A 22,901-nucleotide genomic window follows, 5' to 3' on the forward strand; every position below is an offset into this window, starting at 1 on the left:
TTTGCCTTTTTATTTTTCTGCAATTGTACTATGAGGCAGATTTATCATAATAAATAGCCTTTGGGAGCAGCGAGATAGCACAGTAGATAAAGCACTGGCCTGGAAATCAGGAGGACCTGAGTTAAAATCCAGTCTCAGACACTTAACAGTAACACTTAACACACAAGTCACTTAACAAGTCACAAACAAAAGAAATAACCTTCATTCATAGTGATTCTGCTCTTGGATGCGGCTCATGTCATGATGCAACTCACTCTTTTGCCCACATTTGGAGAACAAAAGTCCTCTAACCATAAGTGGCTCCCACTGAACCTTCAAGTTTCCAAGAAAGGGAGATCAAGCAACAGAGTGCAGGATCAAACACAATTGTTTCTAAAAAATATATTAAATCCATCAAATGCATTCTCTGGTAGAATAATATAAGGCAATTAAGCAGTAAGACAGGAAAGAGTAAGAAATATCAATTCCTCATTCCTTCCATCTGTTTTTCTTTCAGCAATTCAATTTGTGATTTTTTTTTTAAAAAAAGCACACATTTAGATTCTTCTGGTCTTGAAAAAGGGAACTGCAAATGTTGCGGCCACTGGCTGCCACAGTTGTGCTGCTATTGTGGGACTTGCCACTGCTTTTCATTTTTCCTCTCCTCTCCTCTCCTCCCCAACCTTTTCCTCCTCTTCTCTTATTTTAATTTCTTCCCTTTCCTTCTCTTTCCTCTCTTCCCATCCCCTCCAATCCTCATCTTGTGTTAAAGTCCTCTCTTTCCAAGCTGGGAAGAATTACAACTTCCAGGGCCTTTGTGATCAGTCAAAGCTTTGCTAAAGGTTATTAAAAAAAATCTACTATAGAGTATATACCCACAACCCTCTGTTTCTTTTAAGATGTCAGTGTTGTTCTGGAGTACTACTCTGGCTGGCTATTTGTAAGCTCTCATTCTTGATTCATGAATAACAGAACTTTTGTTGATCTTCTTGGACATGAGTAAGCTATAGAGTCTACTTATATCTTCTATAAATTATTCCATTGACCATTGATTTGCTGGTAATCTTGATTCTTGTGAGACTGTAGCAGTCCACTATTTGCAGCCACATGACATCATCAAGAAAATATTGGTGTTAAACACGGGGACTTTTATGATAGTAAGTAATTTGCAAACAATGGATTGCTCTTTTCAATTTCTCAAATACAATCTAGTCAAATTTCATCTTGCAACTAAATTCTGGATATGGTTCATTGTTCATTTCTAGCATCTGTAAAATAGACACTTACATTTAATGCATCTACATTTGCTTATATGTTTGAACTTTTGTCTGCTCCCTCCCCAACTCCCCACCTCACAATATACTACTTTTTTCCCCCTGTCTCTTAAAATCTCTTATTTATGTCAAGTCTCAGCTCAAATGCCATCTTCTGCATGAGGCCTTCTTTATCTCTCTAGCTCTTTCCCTCCTCTGAGAAATTTCCTCATATTTATGTTGTGTGCATCTTGAATATGTTTGTATTGTTTCCCCTGATAGGATGGAAGATCTTTGAAGGCACAATTTTGGCACCCTTAGCACCTAGTACAATGCCACCATTTATATACTTATTTAATAAATGCATGCTTATTTGCGAATTGATTCAAATATAAATGTATATTTGGTATGTACATTAGGTAAATATATGTGTATTATATAAATATATATGTATATATATCTGTACACATTTTAACTGACTTATTTTTTTCTGGTTGTACTTCTGCCTGATTGCATGCTTTCATGTTGTTTTTATATCAGGGAATACAACATTTTTTCTCTCCCAAATATAGTTCTTCTTGGAAACAAGTGTCTCTGCCCCTCCCTTATCTTTTAGAGAAGCAGCTTTGTAGTAATTTCAATAATTTAGTCCAGCTGTCCCAAAGGATATTTAGGGATAGAGGAAGAAATGGAGAGAAATTGTTCCCTTGAACCCTGAGATCTAATGGAGATAGGCTACTTATTACAAGGGGAGGATTCACTACACTTTCCAAGTACTAGGGGACAGAGAGGCAGAAGGAACTGATTTATTGTCATTTTGAATATAGTCACTCATTTGAGCAGCTCAAGAAGAACATTCCCAGACTCCTTAGAGACCCTCAGAGTTAGAGAGCAAGTGCTTCGGGCCCTGAGTGACAAAAGCAATGGAATGCAAACACTCTGGGGGTGTTTGAGAACCATAGACACATTCCAAAGTAATTATTCCATACAGACCAACTGCTAGAGAGCTGTTCCCATGGGGAAAGTGAAAAATGCCATATACTGGAGAGTGGTAAATTAATTTAATTTATAAGATAATAGACTTAGAGCCAGAAAGAACCTTAGGATCTATCAAGTCATAATTTACAGATGGCAGGGAGTTTAAATAACTTTCCTAGAATCACATGGCCAATGTGTCCATATTGGAATTTGACCCCAACTTGTGCTGACTCCCAGTCTAGATTCATCCCCTGCACCATGTAGTTTCTCCATTCAGCCTATGTTTAACAAATCCCTACCTATCTGCTGGATTTAGGTAGAACTCTGCAAGATAATGAATGAGCTGAGCTACAAGAGTTTGCAAAAGTGTGAAAGACAAAAAATTGGACTTGTATGGAACATTGGTTAACTCCTGGCAATTGAAGGGAGCTCTTAGTAGGCAGAATGTGAAGAACTTGTGAAAGCTTAGAAAGAGCTTAGAAAGAGCTGGGAAAAGAAAATTGGGAGAGTTGGGACATCAGAAGTAGGAGGTGTTCCTGAAAAGGAGAAGACAGCCATCATGCCAGAGGTACTCGTCTTCCTGAACACCCATGGTCCTCTTGTGATTAGTAAGCACACAAACAGTACACTTCTGTTGTTTTTGTTTGTTTCGTTTGATCCTGTTGTTTCATCTGTGTAAGACACTGTTTTTTCCATCAATTCATTTGTGAGTCCACCTGGTTCCCACCAACATCAGTTAATGTGTGTCCAAGGAGGACCTGAAGTTGGGACATATTGACTCTAATGCTGGCCCTAATCCACCTACAGAGTTCCTCTCTTTTGTCATTTACTGTTTGTTAAAAAGAAACCTGTTTGTACTGTGTAATATTCTTTTCTAAAGTGTAATGTTCTCTGGGAGCAGGTTTCTTGGGGGGCTTGTGGAGGCAGCCTTAGTTTCTGTTCAGTAATCACAAGTGCAGACACTTTATTGTCTCTTTTCAAGTCTTGTCTCCTTTCTTGGGGCTCGGTTAGCTTTCTTAGAGGCCTATCTCTCTCCTTGGTTCCCACCACCAGTCCTGTCTTCTTTGCTTCTGCCAGCTTCTTGAGGTCCTCCCAATATGTCTTGGTTTTTGTGGGGAAGCAGGAGGACTACCACCACTTCTCTGGTCTTCCCTAGTTCTCATCCTGGCTGAGCTTGTTTGCGCTTTTATCCTCTCTCATCATTGGTGTGAATCTTGTGGAACTATAGTAAGTACTAAGTACATGTACTGAACTAGAGTCTGTTAAGCACTATGCTATATAACCATTGTCTCTATCAATCCCACTGACTTAGCACCTTGTTTCAAGTTCTGGTCCATAACAGTACTGTATTATTTATTCTGATTTTTATCCTTATTTAACGTTGTCTTTGTTGACATAATGCAGTCAGTTTAGATAATTTCCTTTTGAATCTACTGTTTTCCCTCCAAATCGATTCATACAAAAATTTCCATTTCTTGCAATTTTTTCAAATTCATTTTTTCTTCTGTAATCAACATTTTATTATATTCAGAAATCACAATTTGTTCTACCATTCCCCAGTTGTTGGACACATAGTTGATTTCCAACTTTTTTCCTTTGCAAATAGAGCTTATTTAAACAGATCAAATCAGAACTCTCATAATTGCAAATTTTTTTCTTGATTCTTTCTTCCAATTTTGCATATACTTTAATATTTTAACAAAACAATGAAAGATCTTATTGCACAGATGGATGATTCTGAAATGATAGTTGTCTTTAATCTTTCATTTTCTGTTTAGACATAGTTAATTTCAATTTCATTTTTCATGATGTCATTAGCATCCCACCAGGCCCATGATTTCCTGAATCTGTTTTTGAAGAAGACATTCATAATGGATTCATTTGAACATTCTAAGTAGTCTGGAAGTCTGGATCTCCATGACTAAAATAATTAATCTCCTGAACCTCTTTGTTTTCACCTAGGTTGATCCTTACTTAATAGAACTTTCCTCCTGATAGTTGCACTTATGGTGACTTCTTTAAGGTCTAATTGGCTAATTATTGGCTAATAAATTACAGGTACTTCTCTCTCAAAGTCAGGTTTGCTACATCCCACCCTTCAGGGTTCTGGGTTAGTTTGAGGAGTCAAGGATTCTTCTCTCTCTACTCAAGCCCTTCTAAGTTAGATCCTGGCATTATTAGGATCTGGTGCCTAGCGCTGAAGTTAAATTTAAATGTATCACAGTGATTGATTTTTATATCTCCTTTACTACAAAGAACTAATGTACAAGCATTCTTCTTCCAAGATTTTGGGAGCATATTCTCCCAGATATTCTCCCGGATACCATACTGGTCTCTGGGGAGTAGGCTTACCTTAGCTCAGTTTCTATAGAACATTGGTTCCATCAAATTCATGCCTGATCTCTGCCTGATGAATCTTTGTCTTAGCTATGGGTTGGCCTGAGGTCATTCCTAAAGACTGTTCCCTGCTCTAGTGGGACAATGGGAATCCTGGATTTTCAGGAAGTTGAGACATTTTCCATTCTTATCACAGCTCCCAAGACAGCAGAAGTTATACTCCCTTCACCTAGAATAGAAAAACCAAAGTTCTGAAGCCCATTTCTGGGGCCACATGGCCTCAGAGTGGGGAAAGCCTTTGAGCCTTCCAATCAATCAATATTTATTATAGACCTATGCTAAACATCTTTATCCTGATAGCCCTGATAGACATCTCATTGGGTGTCACTGGGATTCCCCCAAAACAAAAGTGGACTAAGAAGCAATAACTGAAGCTAATAGGCCTTTTTAAAATGTCTTTGTAGCCAATCAAAGAGCTTCCTCTCTACCATGGATTAGGTGACCACAAGCAGTTATAGGATGTCTACACGTCCATCACAAGGGACATCCTTTACATAAATATCAACACCATGACTTTCTGGAGAAAGTGCCTTAGCCATTTCTTAGACATTCTCCAGGGAGTTCTGTGCATGAATTTACTCCCCTCCCCCAGTATGTAATAATAAATAGCAGACTCTAGATTATACTCAATCCTTTGGCCTCAAATTCACCATTTTTCTCCACTGTGCCAGATAGGGCCATAGTCTCACAATCTGGTTAGGTAGGTGTTAATAGTCTTTCTGGTAGGCTAGAGCTCAGAACTTGGGCACTTCTAGCATAATCTATAAGAACCTAGAGCACCTCACAATCTCAATGAGAAATCTGAATAGGATTTTTATCAAGGCACTTTTATTTATGATTTGTTAATATATATTAACATGTAATACTCACATACATAATTAATATACATTTTGTTATATATATAAAACATATATGCTATGTTTAATGTGTATTAAACATAATGTATATTATTATGCAATTTTCCCCTTCCCTTTTTTATTTCTTTTAAGAAGGCCGATAAGGACCAGATTTAAAGGTGGATGTTGGATAGTTGAACTATTGTTGAAAGATTGCATTTATTCTGCTTGGTCCCACAGGAAAGAACCAAGTGCAACGCTGGATAAGCAAGACTGGCTGCAGCAAAGGATCTGATGACAAGAAAAACTTCCTAACAATTAAAGCAGGTCCAAAGTGGCATGGGTCACCTTGGGAATTTGTGGGGCTCCTCTTACTGGAGGATTCAGGCAGAGGCCTGTCATGTACGTTTTAGTAGAGCTTCCTTTATCAGTATGGGCTGTGTGGACTGGGGGATCAAGTCTACAAGGTATGACGGTATCAAGATCCCTTATAAAGAGGAGTATGCTAAAACTGTCCTCAAGAGCCCATTGTTAAATATTTAGTGTGAACATTTATACCCTCAAAATAACAAATACCAAAAATCAGTGCTTGAATTATCATTTTGTTGATTGTCCCGACTTAAGAGAGTGATGGAGAAAATGTTGATATAGTAGATTCAACTTAAAAGTGTATCCTGGATTCATTTTATTCCCTGGAGAACTAATTGTTAAACATTTACTGGCATACGCCTGCTTCTAGCTCTAAAATTCAATGATACTATAATCAATATTTGTTAAATTTGCAGCAAATGGTAGTGGAAAGAGTCCTGGACTTGGAATTTGAGAACTTAATTTCAAATTCCAGTTCTAGTACTCATTGCCTGTGTGACTTTGGTCACATTCCTTTATCATTCTGGACTTCAGCTTTTTATCTATAAAATGATGGCATTTGATTAGGTAGAATCAGATGAGGTTCAGAGTAACTAAGGGGAGTTGATAAAAGTCTAAAGTACTGATAAAATTATTCCCTGAGGCAAGCAAGAAGGGTACTGATGGAGTTCAGTCAATCTTATAGTTCCATCCTCTGTGGTGGCTGTGGGTAGCCCCACCTTGCTGTTTCCAGCCAGAAATCCAAGTTATGTCAAACTCCTGAAATTAAGTTTCTTTTATAAATCTGTTCATGGCCCATGCCATCTTTGCTGAACCCCTTTTGAGTTAGTCCCTGTGGGGAATAGATAAGGTGAAGAACTTACAGGAATGTATGAATTCTTTTTCTGTATTTTATTATTTCTGTGTCTCCCCTATGACCTGTATAAATATGTGCAGGCTCATATATACTTGAGCCTTGGCCAGCTAGAAATATATTTACTTAACCTGAACTGATGACATTTATTGGTATTTGACATTTATCAATATTTAGTCTATTAGCTGGACCACTGTCTGCTTGATTAAGCCTGAAGGCCTGACTTTCTGTTTCCTAGAAATCAGGAGATTTTAGGGAAACAGAAACCTTCCATTCCAATCTCCCCGAATAGCAACAACCAATTAGATGCCTCCCCCTCCCCTTCTCAATGCTCTCTTACTTGTGATGTAATTTCTTGTATAAAAGCTATGTATCTTTACTACTTCTTTAGCCCTCCTACCACGAGCTTTCTCTTTCTTATCTTGCTATGGGATGGCTCATCCTCCAGAGGTTTTCAATAAACAACTTTTCTGCCTTCTACTGAGTGATCTCTAAGTAGTCATTTTGGGTAAGGGTCTTCTACATCCCTCACAGTCCCCCATAGCCTTCTGCCTCATGGTGTCTTTCCCCTCTTACATCTCCCATGTCATATAGTATCTCTATTCTTATTCTCCTTTCATGTCTCATGGTGTCTTTCTTCTTCTTATAACTAACTCTTTTAGAATGCTAAACCCCTTTTAGGATCTAGCCTGCAAGTCAATGGTATATTCCCAATTCATGGTGTATTTCCTTTCTCCTGATTAGTTGTGAATTCCACTAGGAAACTTGTCTTTTCCATTGTTAATTGTTAAAAATCCTTTCCTTGCTAACTATATGCTTTCCCAACTCTTTCATATTTACCCAGTGTCAATCATATCACTTCATTTTGTCTGTAACCTCTTCTCCTAAATAAACCCATCTTTTGTCAAAGAGAATGGCCATTGTGAAATTCTTCACATGACCAAATCCCAATATTTGATATCTATACAAATCCCATCAGAATCTAATATTTATTCCAGCATTAACACCTACATTTGGTTAATAAATTCACCAATGCATAATTTGTTGAATTTTTGATGAATTCATAATTAGTTATTTCTTTTAAAGAAAAATGTACACCAGGTCACTAACGTTAATTAAGGATTAATTTCCTTTAGTAGAATATAACTCCTCGAGGGCAGCATCTGCTTATATTCATGTAATGATGATCTATGTTGACTAAATCATACCATAGATTTAGAAAAGGGACTATGCAAATTGTTTAGTTTAATCCCTTCATTTTACAAATGTATAGAGGTTGGGTAACATTCTTAATGTGCCATTGAAAGTAAGCAGGGAAATTAAAAAACTTTTTTTTTTTTTTTTTTTTTTTGAGGAGGGGAAGGGGGGGAGGAAAGCAAGTGGAATTAACTGCTTTGCCCAGAGTAACACAACTATTAAGTATCTGAAGCTAGATTTGAACTCAGAGCTTCCTGACTCCAAGCTGGTGCTCTAATCACTCTATCACTTAACCGTCCCTGGAATTAAAATCTGAACATAGGAGCCATGACTCTAAAACTAGAGCTTTTTCCACTGTACCACTGGCAGATCGCAGCAATAATAACATTATATGGGGAATTTTCATTGCTTCATTCTACCTTGCTCTTTTCCTCTAGGAAACAAATACAAAGCTTTGCTACCTTGTGCCTTGTATTTTTTCTCAAGGAAAGGCAAACTATTTAGAATACATCACATGTTTCCAGAAAGGTTGTAAAACACCATGAAGTAGATAATGTAAGTTATTTTGCAGGGGTTGGGATTGAGGGGGTTTATTTGTTTGTTTTTTTGAGGGAGAAGAAAGGTTGAAGTGTGGAATCTGGGCCTGTGATTTCCTCACTTCCATACTCCCGGTGTGGAAACTCCTTCCCCTAATGCCAATCTATAACTTTTTTGTATGGAAACATGTTAGAGAGTAGTTCATTTTTATAAGTAAGGAAAGGAAGGTTTAGTGAATTTAAGGGATTCTCCCAAACAGATCTAGCTGGGGGACAGGGTAGGGTAGGTAACGTTAGTATTTGAAGTCAGGGGCTCTGGTTTCTTACAGTCCAGTACTTTTTAATGGCAGGTAGGTGGCACGAGCCGGTAGAATTCAAAAGGATTTGATTTAAATCCTGCCTTACTAGCTTTGTGAGTGATTTTGGGCAAATCATTAGCAAATAACTCTGCAGATGACTAATAATATAATAGCATAACTTTGGGAACCTTAAAGCACTATATAAATATCAGCTTTTTCAATACTAAGAAATAGCTGTGGAAAAGAGAACTGTATTTTTTTTTTTCCATTTCTTTGATGGCCTCTTTTATTCCATTTCTCCAAAATATTTTCTATTAACAAGAAATTACTCAGGGGGACCTTTTAGTTTTTTTTTTTTTCTTTCCCGTGCTTTACCTTCTCCTTCCTCTCAAACTTTCCTCCCGCCCTGTCTCCTGAAAAAAGAGAAAAAGAAAACCTTGTAACAAACATTCATAGGTACCCGGAAGTGTCCGCTGACTGTTGTGAGTAGCCCTTCATCCTCCAAGGAGATGATGGCACCACATGCAAGTGACAGCGGGTTTAAGGGAGGGAGGGCTGTGCAAAGTCTCCGGGGTCACTTTCCCTTCCGGAGCCATCAGGGTCCTGTGGCCAGACTGGAGGCGGCCCAGGATAGAGTCTATGGGTGCGGCTATTCTGGATGCAATTTGGAACGAAGTCCCTAAAGTTACTAAATTGGCCATAGCTCTAAAAAAACATAAAAAAAAAGCTACGCATTATGGCTCTAACATAAGAATGCTGGGCAGTTTGGCTTTTTGGAAGTCCTCCTACTTCTCCTCCTCCGCCTCTTACTCTTCCGCCTTCAAAAAAGGAAGGAGCGTAGGAACCAAGGGAGCTTCAGCTCCCCTGCGGGAGTTAGCATGGGATGATTGACAGGAGCTCGCGCTCTGACACTCTCCGAGGGGCGGGGCGGAGCGGGGCGCGCAGGACTTTCGGGCCTCCCGTGTCAGGCCGTCCGGTAGGGGCCGCTGTAGGCTCCAAGGGAGGCTCGCCGGCGCAGGCGTGCCGCTCTTGCCGTGCGTGCAGGCCGGCGGGGCGTGGAGGGGAGGCCGAGTCATATGACCGCTCTCTCGGCTTCCTGGCTCCGGCCGCTGCCGCCGCCGCCGCCTCTGCGTGTTTCCCTGTCTGTGTCCCTGTCTCCGTCCCCGTCCGCGTCGCTTCCCGGGGCCGGCCGAGCCGTTGGCGTGTGGGATCCGTGTCGCTCGCGTGGAAGCCGCCCGCCCTCGCCATCATGTTGGCGCTCATCTCCCGGCTCCTGGACTGGTTCCGCTCGCTCTTCTGGAAGGAAGAGATGGAGCTGACGTTGGTGGGGTTGCAGTACTCGGGCAAGACCACCTTCGTCAATGTCATCGCGGTGAGTGTCCCGCCAGGCCCCCCGGAGAGACGGATACAGGGCGGGCCCCTACTCCCCCTCCCCGCTTGGCCAGGCCGGTAGAAACTCCGGCTCCCACGCCCGGCGCGTAGTAGACGCTTTCTCCGTGGGGATGGTTACCTGGGGGAGGGGGAGACTCTCCCATTCCTCTGTGTCCCCGGGCCGACCCCCGCATCCCTTTAATCCTTGTCTTCTCTCACTTAACTCTGGGGGCTGTTGTCCTCCTCGGGCCTGTGGGAGTGGCGGGGAGAGATGCCGGCGGTCCGGCTCGGCATTTATTAAGCACCTACTACGAGCCATCCGGCCACTGGGATGGGCAAGAGCTACAAAGAAAAGCAGAAGACTGCCCACTATCCGACGGGGGACAGGGCGGGGGCTCTTGCCAACTTGGGTGGACAGTGTGGTCAGTTGGGTAGCTAGCCGAGAGAGTCGGGAAGGGCTTTTATCCGGACCTTGAAGGGAGCCGGAGAGGACAGGAGTCCCAGCCGAAAGTGGAGGAAAAGCCAGGAAAAATATTGAGTCAATTTGAGAGTATTGGGGGAACCCCGTGAGTTTAAAGGTCTCGAATCTCGTGGAAATTATTTGTCAAAACGAGGGAGATAACACGAATTCTGCGAAATTCTTATCTACAGAAATGTAACTGTTGCCAGTTTGTTGGAGGAATAAGGGTGTAGGTGCTGACCTGAAGGAGAAGGGGTGTGTGTGGGGGGACGGGGCTGACTATCACTCCGCTGGTTTCGGGGGGCTCCTCAGAGTAGTCCTTGGGGTAACTGTTTAGTGTTGATTCTATGTCTGCTGTAAAGTTTATGGTTTGGGAGGGAAAGGTAGAGCGGTGCTGAAAGGAGAAAGACTTAGAAATGTGTCAGCTGTTATTCTTGTAGGGCTGGGAAGTTAGGGTCCTGGCCTTGAGGTTGCGGGGAGATCGGTAGTAGACCTGGCACCTTTCAGCTGGCTTTAGAAATGTCTCCATTTGACAGAAGGCAAGCTGCTCAACTGGTTTGGCCAGGAATGAATCAGTAGTTCCTCTCTCATGTTGGAAAAGCCAAGTAACCTGTGACTCTTAATCATTCGAATCCATTGCCATGTTACTGCAAGCATTAACACTTGGTAAATTCAAATATATAGCCTATGAAATTGAAGCCTAAGGAAATGCTTTAAAACCCCAACATAGGAACTCCTTTGAGGGAATTACTATTTCCAGGAGTAACGCTCACACTTTTTAAAAGCTATTTTAGAGTAATAGAAGTTACTTTTAAAATTTGGGATGATCACCACTGTTTATTGTACGTATATATATATTTTAATGAATAAAGATGAGCAAACATTTAAGTTACTGAGTAGATAGTTGCACAAAATTTAAAATTAAAAGTAACCAAAAAAGTGCAGCATTAGGCCAGATGAAAATAAATTAATCCTTTTTTGATTCTTTTGATTATTCTAACTTTATTGTGATAGTAACATGACAATTGGAGGGTTTTTTTTTGGGGGGGGAGGGTTCTTTCAAAAAGATTCCTAATGGTTTGCAGAAAGGCATGGTACTCAAGTGATAATTTTGTGTCAAAGAAGCTGATAACTTTGGGAAATCTTAAGAAAGCCTTTTCACTTCTGAAAACTTTTTATTTTTTTGAGTACTAATGATATTCTGTATTCTTTGGATATGAATGATGTTCCATATTGTGAGATAAATCTGGACTGTTTTTCTTTAAAAAAAAATTTTTTTTTTTTGCTTTTTATTTACAAGATATATGCATGGGTAATTTTTCAGCATTCACAATTGCAAAACCTTTTGTTCCAATTTTCCCCTCCTTCCCCCCACCCCCTCTCCCCAATGGCAGATTGACCAATACATGTTAAATATGTTAAAATATAAGTTAAATATATTATAATGTTTTTTCTAAAGAAAGAAGACCTTACTAAACTTCATGTTAAGTGTGAAATTTAATATCAAGAATTAATTTTAGAATTTTTATTTCAAATTCTTATTTAAAAAAGTATGTAGTCCTTCAAACACTTAAAAATAAACTTTAGATATCTCTTTATTTCTACTGTGATTTTTAAAAAAAAATCTTCAAACTTGAATGCAGATATTTAGACACTATGTCTTTAGTGAAAACTGAATGTTTATTCTAATTCATCAATCCTGCATTAAATACTTGCCTCTCCCAAGACTTAAATGCTTTAGTTGAAGCTAATTGTCATTTGGAATCATTAGCTTCTGAAATAGCTTTCAGTCAAATCAAAATAATTGGTAATCTTTTTAACAAAAGTAATTTCTTTTTGAAAGATGAGATACTCATAATCTTTATTTTATTACAAATTTTAAAGGCAAGACCCCTTGGTAATCTAATGGGTTTAGGGGCTCCTTCCTCAAAATTATGTTTTTAAATACATACAATAAAATATATAGGACTGTAGAGGGAAAGCAGTTAAATTGAAATATACTTATTAAAAAAATTATTTAATGGACTTTAGATTAAAAACCTCAGAATCAGAGGGAGATTCAGAACTTAGAAACTGAAATTCTCCTTCAAACAGAGAAGTTTTATTGATCTCTGAATTTCTTAATGAAGGTATTAAGAAATGAAAGACTCCTAAACTCAAAGACAATGCAAAATCTTATGTTTAAGCAGTTATATTGCACAATAAATCATGTGTTCTGTTTACGATGTGATCTATGTGATGTATGTTGAGTAATCTCCATTTAATTAGAATTCTTCTGTTATTTGAAAGTTTATGGAGTTCACATATCTCTTATGAGATGTGTGTTTGATGGAAAAGCCTTATGTACCCTAGAAATTCTATAAATTTCTATAAGTACTGGTGTTGAGGTAATCTTAGCAAAAGTTTCCTGCTGAGATCTAAAGAGATTTTGTGTCTGTGACTTTCTGAGTTTGAACTGTCAAGAGTTTTCTTTCTTCATTAGCCTTCAAACATTCTTTTCCAATTGATTCTGACAACTCATATAACATTTGTTTATGCTTTTGTGCTAAAGAGAAGCATATTGTGAAGTGTTAGGTAAATATAAAAACTAATTGGAGTAGAGAATTGCTTTCTAAACTACTGTTGTTCAGTTGTTTCAGCCATGTCTGACTCTTCATGATCCCATTTGGGGTTTTCTTGGCAAAAATACTGGAGTGATTTGCCATTTCTTCTCCCACTCATTTTACAGATGAGGAAACTGAGGCAGACAGCCACCTGCCCAGAATCACACAGCTAGTGCCTGAGGCTGAATATGAATTCAGACCGCCCTTCCAGATCTGATGCTGTATCTACTGTGTCATCTGGTTGCCCTCTAAATCCTTAGATTTAGATAAAATTGCTCATTACAATCTCTGTCATATGATAAATCTAGACATTTCAGATCCTTTGATTAACGTTAGTGAGAAGCCTAGAGAGACCAGAAGAGACTGTGTCGTTACTATTAGAATATTATGTATAGAAACTTACTGAATATATTGAGTTACTGTGTTACTTTTATATCCTCAAAGCAACAATAATAGATTAAATATTTGCTCAATTTTTTCATAAAAAAGTGATTAACAAAAACAATTGTTAAAGGAAAATCTTTATTAAGTGACATGTACAGATTTAGAGATAAATAATGAAATCTTTTGATGGAGTACTCTTCATCTATATAAGATGCAGTTGGCTTTTCTGAGAGGTTCAGGATGTTATTACTTTTGGGTATCCTGGAATCTGCTGTGAGGAGCTTGAGGGCTTTGAAACCCTCAGCCTCAACTTGTCTTCCTCTCATAGCAATTGGGGGAATATGTAGAGAGCTGGAAGAGACCTTAGAAATCCTCTAGTGCAGGGGTTCTTAACCTGTGATCCAGGAACTTGTATTTTCAATATTTTAATAACAGTTTAAATGACGTTGATTTCCCTTGCATTACTATGTATTTGTCTTTTTATGCATTTAAAAACATATTTGGGAAGGCATCATTAGGCTTCATCAGACTTGCAGAGGAGAACTTTACATAAGAGAGGTTAAAAAGGCCTGGCCCAGTCCAACTCTTGTGATTATACACTTGGACAAGAAAGGGATTGACCCCAGCTGAGCTCAGGTTCTTCTCCAGCCACTACTACGCTGCCCCCTCAATGCTTTTTATGCACTTTTCTTTTATTTCATTTTATAGTTCTTTTTGTTTATATGCCTATTTCCATGTAGAGTGGAAGGTCCTTAAAGACAAGGACTATGTCACTTATCTTCAAGCATCTTTCAGCATTACCTAGGAAATATCACACTCTGCTTTGGTATTGGGACTTCTGTGTGCCCCACTCTTGGAAGACAAAGGCAACAATTAAACAGCCCTTATCTCCAAGGGTCTTAGCTCAAGTTTTATTCATCTACTGGCCTTTCTTTTGTACTGACATTCTCCAGTCTATAAGTAAAACCAAAGACCTAAATTAAAAAAAAAAAAGGATTTTATTGTATTTAAAATTACTACCTTAACGAAATTATTTCATAGCCTGTTTGTACCTTCCTTATTGCCCAAAATCACATGGACCATCAAAAATCAAACGGATCATCCATTGAATTTCAGTTAAAAATTCCTGGCTTCTATTGGAAATAAAATTGGTATTTAGGATATTTAGGTGATCAGAGTCTGCTGTTATAATGTTAGCCTAGAGTTGTCATTGTACATTTTGGAATTTTAGAGTAAAATTTGCTTATTTTTCTGGGAGAAAGCCCAGTAGCAGAGCAGTAAGTATTTTTGAATTTATTGACACTATCCCTTATCTGTGTTAAATTGGTTCTTCTAAAACTTACTACTAATAAAACTAGGGCTATGAAGTGGAACATCTCCCACCTTACCCCCAATTTCTTTGCTAAACTGATAGGCAATCTGTGTAAATATGGCTTACTCTTTCTAGTTTTTGTGATACTACATTATGTAAGGATTAATTGGTTTTAAAATTATCAGTGGACTAGACTTTGCTAATTCTTCTTTCAGAACCCTAATGTTTATTCTCTGCACTACTTACCGGACTTCATACTGCTTGATGGATGCTGATTTATTTGGGTATTTACAATAACAGCAATTATAATTTTTGATGAATTCCAAACAGTTTCACAAAGTAGACTTCATTTCTGAAAAATATTTGAGATTATTAAACTAATCATTTATTTACTATCTTTGGGTAATGCTATATAATGGTAATGCTGCAGTTCCATAATCTGTGAATGATTAAAGTGTGGGTCCCTGAGTGTCAGTGGAGAGATCCATGGGGAGCAAAGAAACAAGCTGTAAAATGTTACCATTGAAGAATTGTACATCAGAAAAATTCTTGAAAAATATCTCAGAACTATACACCTTAAAAAGAGGGGGCATCATGTATTGAGATGAAGCTTAATGTATAGAGAGCCTATGTGCTTCATGGGTGTTCCCACAAAATACAGAGATGTAGAGGAAGACCACCCAGCCTCTGGGTGGATCTGCTATGGGGAGTTTAACAAAGGAGCTGAAGAGGATGAGAAGACATGGATGTGTTGTAATCTGTACCCACATCAGTGTGATAAAAGAGCACTGGAGTATTATTTTTACTTGGGCTAGGTTATTACTTGACTGTTGCAAATAAATTATTATATTTGGACTGGAAACATAGTAAATAGAAAGTATTTCTCTTCTGAATTAAGAGAAAAAACATAGAATTGTGTATATAAGCATTTAGATTTAAATTATGCACTTTAAATACTACTTTCCAAGGTATATTTGAACTTGTTTTAAAATCTTGTTCTGGATTAAAGTTTTTAGGCTCGAGTTGTTTAGGTTTTAAATTAAAGTTTTTAAGTCATTTTCTTTAAGTAAAAACACAAGTACTCCATTTTGTTACGCTGTTAAGCTTACTCTGTTTCTTAAATTAGATATGGATGGCTCTTGTGTATGGATCTGATTTCAGCGTTTGACCCACCTTTTTCAACAAGATGATATTCCCTTTGATGTCCTGCATTGGACAGATCTTTTTGTTTTGTTTTTCAATTTAAAAATTGGTTTTTGTATACTTTTTAATGTATTATTTATTATTCATGTATTATTTAAAAAATTACTATTTCTTGTTCTCCTTCCTTTTTTAATTAACTTCTGGAATTACCCAGATGCTAGATCTATCTTTGCATTTGGAAGTTTTTCTTCACATAAAGGGATGAAAAATGTCTTTTAATACTGAGGAATCTGCATTACCATAACTTAATTTCTGTACATTACAAGGTGTTTGGCAAAGATGATTTTGGCTAGCTGTTACTGAAGACTTTTTTTGCCAGTTAAAGTAGAGTTGCTCTAAGCATATAGGAATTTTTATTTTGAGTCTCAAAATTTGAGCATGTGAAAATTCTCTGAAAACATATATTTGGGAAATGTTGGACAATTAATGAGAATAATTCAGATTGGTTACTCTTGAGAGTTTAGTTTTTTTAAATGCGTTTATCTTTTAGCTTTATGAATTGGATTATTTTTAATTCAGAAATTTCTAACCATCATAAACTGGGTAATTTACAAAAGATAGACAAATTATATTTCAAGGCTGCGGTAGTAATTTGTATATGGTGTGTAATTATACATTGAATTTGATTATCTTAGAGGATAAAATAAGACTTGATATATTTATTATTAGAAAAGGTATAATTGCAATAATAATGTGTTTTTATGGATATTTTTTCTGAACTGAAGTAGGGAAGTTGAAAATTCTCATTCTTCTCATTCTAGTCGGGAAGATTTGGGAAAAGGGATTTAAACTCTAATCTGCCAACTTTATTTGAAAGTAATTGATAATTCAACTAATTAAGACTTTATTAGTAATGACTTCACTTGGAGGATTTATACTCATTCTCATTTGGTATCCTTAGGAAGGAGAAAAATCTTTGCTAGTAAAATCATTGATCATCAGAATATCAGTACTGTGTGATTTCAGACACTGGCCATGAAGTCATAGCTCTTTCAAAGAGAAGTTAAGATGAAGTAGAATGTGGTTAAGTTTTCTATTTAATAAATGTTTTTGTGCCAGCAGTAGTACCCAAGATAGATTATTTTTTATCATTCACACAGAAAAAAGAGGAAGGCACTTGGAGATGCCTACTTGTAGAATTTTTAGATTCTCCTGAGAAGTGGGCTTTTGTGTTTGTTTTCTATATAACTCTTAATAAGAGAATAATTTTTAGATTTTAATGGGGGTAAAACCCCAACTACTTTAAGACAGTTATTTCATGGGATATTAAATAGATGTCAACAACTTTTGTATTTTTTGTAGTCTTTGTGCTGAAGTTTTATTCTGGTAATGCCTGAGCATCCTGTTTAGTGGGGTGTAGGTAATTGAAGGTGTGTGCTTTGAGAGCAGATGATGTGGCTGAGCTAGAATTCTGAATTTGTTGTCAAGGAGTCAGTTTGGCCAAGGCAAGAGAGGCTTTCCATCAGAAAGATGATGGATATTTTCAACAAAAGCAATTCATGAAGATAATTTACTAAGTTGTGGAGAGGATGAGACTTGCTTTAATGACAAGTTAACTACATAATTTCATGTTTTTGAAATATTGGAGATAAAGCTGTATTCATGGGAAAGTCACCAAAACCCTCTAGAGAGGCAGTTCTTCATCTGTAAAATAATACTTATACTACAAATGTCAGAGTGTAATTTATTATTTATTATTATTATTATTTTTTAAATAACTTTTTATTGATAGAACGCATGCCAGGGTAATTTTTTACAGCATTATCCCTGCATTCACTTCTGTTCCGATTTTTCCCCTCCCTTCCTCCACCCCTTCCCCCAGATGGCGAGCAGTCCTTTACATGTTGAATGGATTACAGTATATCCTAGATACAATATATGTGTGCAGAACCGAACAGTTCTCTTGTTGCATAGGGAGAATTGAATTCAGAAGGTATAAATAACCCGGGAAGAAAAACAAAAATGCAAGCAGTTTATATTCATTTCCCAGTGTTCTTTCTCTGGGTGTAGCTGCTTCTGTCCATCTTTGATCAATTAAGGCTCTCTTTATCAAAGAGATCCACTTCCATCAGAATATATCCTCAAACAGTATCATTGTTGAGGTATATAATGATCTCCTGGTTCTGCTCATTTCACTCAGCATCAGTTCGTGTAAGTCTTGCCAGTCCTCTCTGTATTCATCCTGCTGGTCATTCCTTACAGAACAATAATATTCCATAACGTTCATATACCACAGTTTACTCAACCATTCTCCAATGGATGGGCATCCCTTCATTTTCCACTTTCTAGCCACTACAAACAGGGCTGCCACAAACATTTTGGCACATACAGGTCCCTTTCCTTTCTTTAGTATCTCTTTGGGGTATAAGCCCAGTAGAAACACTGCTGGATCAAAGGGTATGCACAGTTTGATAAGTTTTTGAGCATAGTTCCAAATTGCTCTCCAGAATGGCTGGATGTGTTCACAATTCCACCAACAATGTATCAGTGTCCCTGTTTTCCCACATCCCCTCCAACATTCCGTATTATCTTTTCCTGTCATTCTAGCCAATCTGACAGGTGTGTAGTGGTATCTCAGAGTTGTCTTAATTTGCATTTCTCTGATTAATAATTGTGGTGATCTTCTTCCCAAATGCAGCCAGGTGATAAAAGTTCAGATCTTTTATTATCTCCAACATAGCCCGGTTAGCTTAGAGGCCTATCTCTCTGCTTGGTTCCAAGAGCTCTTGCCACTTTGTCCTTTGCTTCTGCCTCTGCTTTCTTCAGCCTCCAGAGCCAGCACCACTCTTCATGTCATTCCGGTGAAATCTGTCCAAGAACCTCTGTCTGTTTCTTTTATACCAGAGAGAGGAATTGTGGGATATGAGAGAGAAGAATTATGGGTTTTCTCCCATAGTGCTCTCTGGCCCTAAGAGCTTTAAGGGAGGTGTGAATCCACAAAGTTACAAAGTTTACTTTGTGAAGCTGGCATACTTGTGAACTCCAATGAGTAAAGGTGTAAACACAAGCATTGTACTAATTAGTTCTACTTAGTACCTTGTTTCAGGTTCTGGCCCAAAACATCTTGTAAGATTAGATCATCTCTAATTAGTTAGCAGTTTATAAAGATTCCAACATCTCCCCCTTTCTTTTGTTTTAGAACATAGGATGGTCATGACCTCCCTGACTTCTCAAGGAAGTGAGAACCCCCCAAAATGGTGATCACGCCTTCCCTGACACCTCAGGAAGGGAGATGAAAACACCAAAGGAAATAGGAAGTCAAATCAGATTAGCGGGTTTCTGAAGGGGCTCACTTGAAACGGGTACACATAAATCCATGAATATGGGCCAGACTTTGAAACAGATATACATGCTATACATAAATCCATCAATATGGGAGGCATTATATATAATTTACATAAGCACATAGCAATATAACACAGGCTAGTAGTAATGTAACAAATAACATGAATCATCCTGAAAATTTACAAATGTCCATAAGTCCTAGAAATAGTCCAAAAAGGATTCCATTGTCCATTAGTTCATGTGCTAGGAATCCAATAGTTCCTGTAAACTCTGAAGTACTGCAAAAGTCTCATCAACAAATTTTTTCATCTCAAGGAATCCAATGATTCTTGCTGGTTCTTCAAGAACTAAAACAGTCTCATCTTGTCTTAGGAAATCCAATGATTCCTGAAGATTTTAAAAGTCCTTTTAACAGTCTCATTGTCAGCCATCTGATTCTTTCTCCATCTGTGGAAATATAAGCAGATCCTCTTCCCCAAGTAGTTAACCTAATTCCCTTCTATTTACCAAATTTGGGATTTCTCCTCATCATCTGGTAATTACATTGGAGCTGTTTGCACTAGATATTGCCTTGTTGTCTTAAAAGGCCTGTATTCTTCCCAACTGTAATCCTGATTGCTTTTCTGTTGGTTGATGACATCAAAGTCCTGAATTTCTAAAGGCTCTCTGGGTGTAACCTCAGCTGCTATCATGCCCCACCTGTCCTTTGATTGATACTTTGGAGCTGGGTCCTGCCTCTCATTCCTCTGGGTCAATATACATTTAGAGGCCCAGTGAAAGCCTCAGTTACATTTTGGACATGGTGTTTTGGGTTTTCTCTCACTCTGTCTTCTCACTTTATCTCCATTTCTACATTGGGCTCTTAGATGTCCAACTTTTCCACACTGAAAATATCGACGAGTTTCTCTAGAATTCCTCTTCCAAGAAGGACCTTGTCTTCCCATATTCATCATAATTTGGGTATAATAAGCATTTGTGCCCACTGTGGCACAGCGTCTTATGATCTCCTTCAAAGGAGCATCATTGTCTAGCCCCCATGTAATTCTTTTGCAAACCCCATTGGCATTTTCCTTAGCCAAATGTCTAGTCATTATTTCTGTTGCTGCATTATCTCCAATGGTTCTTAATACAGCTGTTTGTAAACGTCCCACAAATCTGCAAAAGGTTCATTGGGACCTTGCTCTATTTTTGTGAAAACTTTATTTCCATCTTTCTGTCCAAGAAGAGAACTCCAAGCTTTTATTGCAGCCTTAGAAATTTGCTCATACACTGTTATGGGATAATAAATCTGTTCTGAACTCTCTGCATACTGACCTTGACCAGCTAGTTGGTCAAAAGCAACTTGTACAATAGCTCCTGTTTGCCTATTGCGTTGGGCTTGAATCCTACATAATTCATGAAACTCTGAAAGCCACAATAAATTTTGTCCCGGTTCTAGACATGTTCTCGCTATGGATTTCCAGTCATTTGGGGTTAGGATTTCATAAGACAAATTATCTAGTAACATCTTCACATAAGATGATGTAGCCCCATAAAGAGTGCAACCCTTTTTCAAATCTTTAATTTTTCCCAAATTAAAAGGAGTGTATTTTCTCTCTTTTTGACCTGAGGAGTCTATTTCTTAGCCAATACCAGATGGTTTTAGTAACTGCTGCTTTATAATATAATTTTAGATCTGGTACAGCTAGGCCACCTTCATTTGATTTTTTTTTTTCATTAATTCCCTTGAAATTCTTGACCTTTTGTTTTTCCATATGAACTTTGTTGTTATTTTTTCTAATTCATCAAAGTAGTTTTTTGGGAGTCTCATTGATATAGCGCTAAATAAGTAGATTAATTTAGGTAGTATTGTCATCTTTATTATATTTGCTCGCCCAATCCAAGAGCATTTAATATTTTTCCAGTTGGTTAGATCAGACTTAATTTGTGTGGAAAGTGTTTTGTAGTTTTGTTCATAAAGTTTCTGATTTTCCCTTGGCAGATAGATTCCTAAATATTTTATACAATCAGTAGTTACTTTAAATGGAATTTCTTTTTGTAACTCTAACTGTTGGGTTTTGTTAGTGATATATAAGAATGCTGATGACTTATGTGGGTTTATTTTATATCCTGCAACTTTGCTGAAGGTGTAGATTGTTTCTAATAACTTTTTGGTAGAATCTCTGGGGTTCTCTAAGTATCAGAGTGTAATTTACAAGATTTAACTGAGATTTTGTGTGTGTGTGTGTGTGTGAATATTTTTACAAATCTTAAGTCACTGTAGAAATGTCTTTCATTTAACTACTGAGAACCTGTTTGCTAACACCATACAAAAATTGTCATACTGAAAATTATGAGACTCTTCAGGAGGCAGGAAATTCAGGAGGATTTCATTTTCCGGTGACTTAAAAAAAAAGTTTATAATACGTGTATTATTGACCTACAATGTTAATATGATGGATTATCAATCACAACTTTTGTTTCAGAGAACAGGAAATGATTTATTTGATTTGATTTGAAGATTTATTATCTTAAGAAACTCTATCCCCTTATCTCAGTCTCTCTAGTTAGTAGGGAGAAAAACTAGAATGTTTGTGAATTTGATATCTACTGACAGCATGAATGCGTGTTATCCATCACTCTTTCTGGCTTAAATGTTCTCTGTTGTCTGCTCTTGGAGTTTAAGTTCTGGATTAAGTTCTGTCATTATTGAGCCCTCTTTCAGTTAAAGCAAATTTGGTAATTTGCATTGTGCCTGCACATATTGATATCATTTTTATCCTTTTAAAATGGCATATTTTAGAAAAGAAATTAGGAAAGGTGAGATAGCTAGCATTTCTAGATAATTTCTAGCCCTTTAATGTTTGCTAAGAGCTTTTAAAATTTGATCTCACCTGATCCTCATAACCATCATAGGAGTTCATTACCTCCATTTTATAAATGGGGAAAACTGAAGCAGACAGAGGGGAAGTGACTTGGCCAGAGTCACCCATCTTATAAATAAATATTTGCCTGTCATATTTAAAATCAGGTCTTCCTGACTTCTTGTCCCATACTTATATTTTTACTCCCATGTCCCTGTTAGACCAACTCCTATCAGTACTTCCTTTTTTTAAAAAAATTTTTAATAGCTTTTTATTTACAAGTTATATGCATGGGTAATTTTACAGCATTGACAATCGCCAAACCTTTTGTTCCAATTTTTCCCTCTTACCTCCCACCCCCTCCTCTAGATGGTAGGATGGCCAGTACATATTAAATATAAAGTATAAGTTAAATACAAAATAAATATACCTGACCAAACCGTTATTTTGCTGTACAAAAAGAATTGGACTCTGAGGATGGCCAGGTCCATCAGAATTGATCATCATATAGTATTGTAGTTGAAGTGTATAATGATTTTTTGGTCCTGCTCATTTCACTCGGCATCAGTTTGTGTAAGTCTCTCCAGGACTTTCTGAAGTCATCCTGTTGGTCATTTCTTACCGAACAATAATATTCCATAATATGCATATACCACAACTATCAGTACTTCTTTACCATCTTTTAACAGCATATTGATCCTCAAAAGAGGGTCAGAGGATTTCATTTTCCGGTGACTTAAAAA

The 22,901-nt window shown here is 37.6% G+C and overlaps 1 protein-coding gene across 1 annotated transcript in view; it reads left to right on the top strand.

The window, feature by feature from the left end:
• Positions 1-9,717: 9,717 nt before the first annotated feature.
• The window catches only part of ARL8B (ADP ribosylation factor like GTPase 8B), a 48,983-nt gene continuing 35,799 nt past the window's right edge, over positions 9,718-22,901 (top strand). Inside the window, exon 1 of the mRNA XM_051981294.1 lies at positions 9,718-10,069. Coding sequence (XP_051837254.1) covers positions 9,947-10,069 — 123 coding nt within the window. The 5' untranslated portion in view covers positions 9,718-9,946. The remainder of the gene's footprint in view (positions 10,070-22,901) is intronic.

The sequence above is a fragment of the Antechinus flavipes genome, chromosome 1, assembly GCF_016432865.1.
Source record: "Antechinus flavipes isolate AdamAnt ecotype Samford, QLD, Australia chromosome 1, AdamAnt_v2, whole genome shotgun sequence".
Taxonomy (NCBI): Eukaryota; Metazoa; Chordata; class Mammalia; order Dasyuromorphia; family Dasyuridae; genus Antechinus; species Antechinus flavipes.